General features: G+C 44.9%; 1 protein-coding gene across 1 annotated transcript; it reads left to right on the top strand.

Annotated features, from left to right (window-relative positions):
* The first annotated feature begins 2,091 nt into the window (after window positions 1-2,091).
* LOC149340637 ((3R)-3-hydroxyacyl-CoA dehydrogenase-like) lies at window positions 2,092-5,886 on the top strand. Its single transcript, XM_089551313.1, has 3 exons — window positions 2,092-2,257; window positions 4,651-4,844; window positions 5,470-5,886. The coding sequence occupies exons 1-3, from the start codon at window positions 2,092-2,094 to the stop codon at window positions 5,884-5,886; spliced, it is 777 nt and encodes a 258-aa protein (XP_089407439.1).
* The last annotated feature ends 914 nt before the right edge of the window (window positions 5,887-6,800 follow it).

The raw sequence follows: 6,800 nt of genomic DNA, 5'->3' as shown, positions 1-6,800 counted from the left end.
TTTATGCATAAGAATAAGTTATGTGCACTTGATGCTAAAGATGTAATCTTTCATAGAACACCATGCCGACGGCAATTGGGAATGCGCCCTTTAATTGCTTAAGCTGCAGAGAAATGGTCTTTTTAGTGTGATTGATCTGCGAGGCGTTTAATATCAGCTCATTTTACTACAAAAAAACGTCCTTGTGGTGACGAATGATAATGAGTTTCTGATTTGTAAGATCCTTGAATTAACTGCTCGTTCCTACTTCAATTTCTTCGTTGCCATCTGCAAATCATACGGTCTCATGTTCTTATCAATGCCCTTTTGAGAACGAAAGACCTCCACTTGTAGTTCGACATATTTACCTTTTCCCCAAGTAAACTGAAGGCACCTGTACACATGCACTTAAAAACGCTGGTTCTATTTTTTTTTTTTTGTGCGTGTGTCGAATATACTACTCGACCATGTGTGCTGTAACACAGCCTTGAAAATTGCTACGAGACCATCCTTGCGTCTGCAAAGTCATATGGCGTAGAGAGTAGCTTGGGTAGCTCCTGCAGTGATACAGATTTGCTCAAAATGTTGCAGTGGCCTTCACGATGCAGTTTTTCTAAATATATAACTATAATTTCCACCCTTTCGATGATTTCAGAACCACCTGTGCATGTTGAATTCGAACTCGAACTCGAACAAGTAGACCGGAAATTTAACGGTGCTAAAACCTCCTTCTTAGTAACTCCCTTAACGCGTACGTCGAGTAATCTATCGGAAGCACAGCTATTCACGATCACAACGCCTTATGCATATGTGTCATTACTGTCGCCATTATCAACGCTATTGCACTTCCCATCTCCCATAAGGTACGCGTAGAGAGCCTCAAGTCAGATGATTTCGTGGACTTTCTGCCTAGCAGATAACTTAAAATTCTTCCGGAAGGAACTGCTTCCGGGATAATTCAATGTTAAGTAGCATCTCCTAGGATTACTTTTAGATCGGCACTGACTATGTTTCGAAAATGAAAACTCCTTTTGAGGAACGTAAATGACGCAGCAACTGCCTCACATATCTCGGTGGACACCCGAACCGCGCCTTAAGGGAAGGAATAAAGGTGGGAGTAAAAGAAGAAAGAAATATGGGCTGTAGAAGGGGTTTCCAGAATAATTTCGACCACCTGTGTATTTTAACGTGCACTAACATCGCACAGCACAAGGGCGCCTTTTGCGTTTCGCCTCCATCGAAACGTGGCCGCCGCGGTGGGGTTCGAACTCAAGTACTCCCGTTCAGTAGACGAGCGCCTTAACCACTCAGCCACCGCGGTGGGTGCTGTGCTTTGCTTTTTTAATTTGCTGTTTCACCGGGATCCGTTTGGTTGTGTAATTTCACTAAATGGTCAGTGCATTTATTCAATAAGCTCTCCGGACATCACTCGATTTCCCCGAAGCAAGGCAAAATATGGACACTTTTTCCCACTATCAAAAGCGTACAATATGCATTTCATTCTCACAGAAGTTAGAGGAGTGCGGGAGTAAAAATTGGCACTGAATAATGAAAGAAATGAGCTCACTATTCAGGCGCTTTACTTCACTATATAATAGGACACACTCGTGTTCCATAAACAGGACGAGCAGTGACGGTTGGCCGAGGCGACATACTGACCCGCCGCAATGACCAGTGCTTTTGGTGTTCGGCTGCAGATCCCGAGGTGTCGGGATCGAATCCCGGCTACGGCGGCCGCGTTTCGACCAAGACAAAATGCAAAAACACCCTTGTGCAGCGCCATGTTAGTGCGCGTGACCCCAGTGCAACCCAGATGGTCTAAATTAATACGGAGCCCCTCTACTACTACAGCGTATATCATAGCTTATGTGCCACTTCAGCACGTTAAACTCCATAATTTATATTTGATTTACGCACGGTATTTTTTATATTTCTTCAACTTCAATATCGCCGTTCTCCCCAGCTGTGATTCATTCTGGTCTCACAGCGAGGTTGTGCCATTGTGCTTGCCTTTTTTTCCAACTAACAGCGCAGGACCTACTTCATCTGGTGATAAAGCCCTCGTCATCGATTGCGTATTGCTTAGTGCTCACTGAGATAAGAGGCACCAGTATGGTTGGTTCAGACGCGTCGTTTCATGGAAGGCTGGCGCTGGTGACGGGCGGTGCCAGCGGCATCGGTGAGGCTGTCTGCCACGCCCTCGCTACGAAAGGTGCTACTCTGGTGGTCGCCGACAAGCAGCTTGAAGGAGCTCGAAGAGTTGCCGAGGCACTACCAGGTCAGTCGAAAATAATTTTATCTACCTTAGTTTAAGTTTAGTAGGAAATGTCGTTGACTCCTTACGCAGTTCGTGCATGCCAACGTTTCGTTATTTTTAATATTTGAACTGTAAACCTTCAGGCAACCTGCAGGGCCGCTGCGGGCCTAAAAACGAAAAACGCCAGACCTCATTGTGCGCGCTTACACGCGCACGTCTGACAAATAATATTCCTTGCCTAGATGCTTCGACGTACTCCAGTTAAGTGCCACGCGCCACATGTGGCTTCGACATGGCTTCATGAAGAGGCTGTATGGCTCGACAAAATTTGGCTTTTTTTTACTAGTTACGTACACTGAAAAGGTTACTTTGCCTGCGCGCTTTTCAAAGCGCATGTATTTCGGCACAATGTAGACCAATTTTGTCGAGCCACAGTGCCGAGGGCAATTTTTTAAATTCTCAAAACAGATCTAGCTAATACTAACGACCGGCTACAGATCTCTAATTGCAACTAAGGGCCTAACTCTCATAGTTAAAGGTTAATTTTTTTACAATTAGCTAACCACCTTTCTACTTAAGGCAGTTCACCGGTTTTTTGGTGTGCACTGTCTATCAACACTAGTAATACTATGCTGAAAAAGCTCAATTTTTACCTCAAAAGGCCTCTTTCGAGAACTACTGAAAGTCTCTGAAACACCTGGTATGTAGCGATGGCGGTAGCAGATCTTGGCCACGCTATGTATCAGACTGCAAATAACGGCCATAGCCTTGCGAACATCTCTATTGCATCTTAGATTGCAGGAAAAATTAGTAATGCGCTAACAGGTAAAAAGCAATGCTCCCCGGTGCACGCCATCTGATGTTATGTACTGGTTTCTCTAGGTATTCATTCCCAAAACTAAATCCAGACTATCTGACATCATCGTGAGGCTCCTGCAACTACTATTATTCAAACAATTATGGCGACAGCCAAAAAAGGAATCAAAGAAACACAAAGTACAAGTGGCTCTTAAGACGGGTTGTATTTCGGGAAGTTTCTTGTATGCACTAAAAGAACATGCGCACCGCGCTCTGCAGTCCCGCACCAAAATTCACAGTTTTTAGTAAAGTTTCAAGTTACTTTGAAACTGAAAGTTGATTACTCGAACTGCATAACTGAGGGTGTAACAAGTCTAAAAGTTCATTGGTTGCATTGTAATAGCGCGCACTATATATGGGCACGGCAATGGGCACAGTATGGAATTACCCGCTAATTGTGCTGTTAATTTTTGTCTCGTGAACCAACTAGCACGGCTAATCCTTTTCTTTGGTATGGAATTAGTTAACCGGAGTGTGCAATTATGAAGCTGCTAAGGGAATGACGCTGGGGCAATCGCGAGCCGAACAATGGGAATGAGAACTGTCTTCTTATTGTACACGGCAATACATTCCTGTAAAGTCGATTGCGCGGCCTCCAACGACGCCTTGCATGCAGAGTGGCGTGGGTCGAATTGAAGACTTTCAGTACTGCATACCATAGATCACCCTCGCGCAACTTTGCTCGGAGCCTCAAGATGCGCGAAAAAAACTGCTATAAATTTTCCGTGTTCTTTATGCGACGCCGCCGCCAATGAAAGAAACTGTCGATTATGATAGGTTTTATTGTCGTGAGGGCAGCTTTGGACAAAGAGCGGATGTCACAAAGTATTTTCGTTTACTCAAGGTGGGTTCAAAGACGCATTTCCAAAACATTTTACCCCTGTCTCCACATAAGTCGAGCACCAGACAGAAGGAAAGCTTGTATCATTGTATCACCGGTGGGTACCCGGTGGCCCTGAGGATCGAACCCAACACCTACCGCATGCGAGGCCAATGTTCAAGCCACGAGGCCGCCGTTGCGATGTAAGAAACAAAAACTCGAGGCAACTCTTGTTGGTGACGCTTAGTTATGCGGCACTACTTTCGGAGTTTACAGGCCATCTTAACGCATACTGCTGCTGTAGCAGCCAGTTATTCCCAAACTCTTTCAAGTAGGCAGGCCAGAACTCCTCCTGGCTGCAACACTCCGCGGCTTAGATCCTCGGCCCCTTACTGCAGCCAAGATTCTGGGGCCTTGGACTGAACTTTGACCGCAGAGGAGAGCTGTGAAGGCACTTTTCAAGTTCTTTAAGGACTCAGGATTGAGTGCAAAGTTATGAGCTTTCAGAGTGTGCCCTGTGCACTCTGTAAGTAATGGCCAGCGGACACGGAAAAAGTGGTCTCCCTTTCCTCTCTCCCCTTTCTGTCGCCCCCTCAGTTCCCCTTTCCACATGTAGGGTACCATTTTGTGTGTCATCTAGTTAACCTCTCTGCCTTTCCGTTCATCTTTCTCTCTCTCTCTCTCTCTCTCTCTCTCGTATGAATGCTACGGTTGAATATGAACTCCTGCCACGCAGGAGACGCTAAACATCAAGCCATATACGTGGACGTAAGTGATCCGTCGTCCGTTGAACAGCTGTTCAGCCTTGTCCGAGGACTCTTCACGCAGCCGCTTAGCGTGGTCGTCAACTGCGCCGGTATACTCCGTTCAGCTTCTCTCGTCGACTGCAGCGATGAAATATTTGACGACGTGATCAGCATAAACCTCAAGGTAAGATGGCAGCCGCCGAACCTCCAGTGAAGCGTGCTGCCTGGTAATTTTGTATTATAAGAAAAAAATGGCAGTAACGTGGCAAGCCGCTGTTTCGGTGGGAAGTCTTTTTCAAGATTTCCAAAATTTTAGCTATACGAAATGCAATACCCGTGCATCACTGGACCTGCTTTCAGACACACGATTTACGGCGCTGCCGTAAACTATTCCTCCAAGAACAATAAAACGCTGGAGTTACAAATTCGACTGTATATGAACCTCGTACACTAGTTCCCGGAGAGCTTGAAACTCGCGTCTGGAATAAACATGGTCTTATTGATTTAGTTATGTTTATTTATTTATCTGTTTGTTTGTTCGTTTGTTTGTTTGTTTGTTTGTTTGTTTGTTTGTTTGTTTGTTTGTTTGTTTGTTTGTTTGTTTGTTTGTTTGTTTGTTTGTTTGTTTGTTTGTTTGTTTGTTTGTTTGTTTGTTTTGCTTGGGAACGAATGTCGACGAGCTTCACTTTTAAATGCGAGTAACTATCAAATGATAGTCACACCACATCAAATGGTGTGATCATCGGAAAGCGTTTATTCCCGAATGGAGAACCATAGGCACCTGTGCCCTCAATTGTCTCCGTTTTCAGGGCACTTTCCTTGTCACTCGTGCCGCCAGTCGGGACATGCTGCGCTCTGGGATACCCCTGCCTGAAGGTGGAGCGGCCATCGTGAACGTAGCCAGCATCGCAGCCAAAGGATGTCCACCCAAGTTTACCGCTTACGCCGCTTCCAAGGCCGGTGTCATAGCCCTCACCAAGAGTGCGGCCACGGATCTTGCACCGCACGGGATCCGCTGCAACGTCGTGCTACCCGGCTGGACAGACACTCCTATGACAGCCGACGATGACCAAAACCGCAAAGAGTGGCTCCTGTCGAAGACACCTCTCAAGAGGGCCGCTAAACCTCAGGAAATCGCGGAGGCTATCATGTTCCTGTGCTGCTCCACCGTCAGTTCCCACATCACGGGCGCAACTCTCGAAGTCACCGGAGGTCTCCACATGTGAATGAAGTCCTTGTGATTGCTGCGCTTAGCAGGTCGCATTTTACGTTAGAGATCAGACAATAGTCAGCTGAACGATCACATATGCTTTCGAAAAATCTAGAAAGATTCAGTCAGTTTTAAGGTTATTGCACATATTAAAATGCAGATCAGTAACGTATTCAAGTAATTGTGTTTCATATGACAATCAACCGTTTCATAAAGCCGCGCTAATTAACAACAAATTTATTAGACTTCAAATGGAAGTACATGCAACAGACAGTTATGTGTTCGAGTAGCTTACAGCATGCACAAGTCAATGAAATCGAACGTTAATTATCAAGTGGTTGCCAGGGCATTGTTTTGCGTGCTGGAATTGCCTTTACAATCTTCCAGTCAGCTAGTAGCGGCTCGTAAGATAATGACTGCTGAAAAATAAAACATAAAACCCGACTAGAATTGGAAACAGCTTTTTTTTATTTTCAAGTAAATGTTATCTATGCCTGAGGAAGTTAAAGCTTTCACTCTGTAGTGATATTCAGGTGCTCCATAAATGCGCACTCCGGTTTTGCAGATGGACTGCTGGAATGATCATCCCTGATAAATATGAATGCGATGAATGTGTTTATTGCGGGCGAGCACTACATATGTGTAAAATTGTTATTATCATCGCCATGCAACAAGGTATGATCACCGTCACGTTCGCGAGATATCGCTTTCCATAACTTCTGTGGGTTGGATTTGAGAAGGAAAGGTAAGTCATTGGAATAATATTATTTTCAGAAGCGGATATTGCTAACCAGTATGGTTCGAGACACTTTATTTTTGCCTAGAAGTTTTATCACAAACGAGCTTTGGGCTATTTTGCAAGCGCATATTGCTGTTACGAGAGATTACTCTTATCTTTAAAAAATGAAAATCAACGGCCCCACTTTTAAG

The sequence above is a fragment of the Amblyomma mixtum genome, chromosome 6 (genome assembly GCF_055824585.1).
Source record: "Amblyomma mixtum isolate Tamu chromosome 6, ASM5582458v1, whole genome shotgun sequence".
Lineage (NCBI taxonomy): Eukaryota > Metazoa > Arthropoda > Arachnida > Ixodida > Ixodidae > Amblyomma > Amblyomma mixtum.
The sequence above is the reverse complement of the archived record's forward strand: the minus strand, read 5'-3'. Positions and strand labels throughout refer to the sequence as shown.

Excerpts from the sequence above, each read along its gene's own strand:
- LOC149340637 (XM_089551313.1), top strand. The coding sequence starts at position 2,092 with ATGGTTGGTTCAGACGCGTCGTTTCATGGAAGGCTGGCGCTGGTGACG. Across the intron at positions 2,258-4,650 it reads AGTTGCCGAGGCACTACCAG|GAGACGCTAAACATCAAGCC; the intron begins GTCAGTCGAAAA and ends CCTGCCACGCAG. Across the intron at positions 4,845-5,469 it reads TGATCAGCATAAACCTCAAG|GGCACTTTCCTTGTCACTCG; the intron begins GTAAGATGGCAG and ends CTCCGTTTTCAG.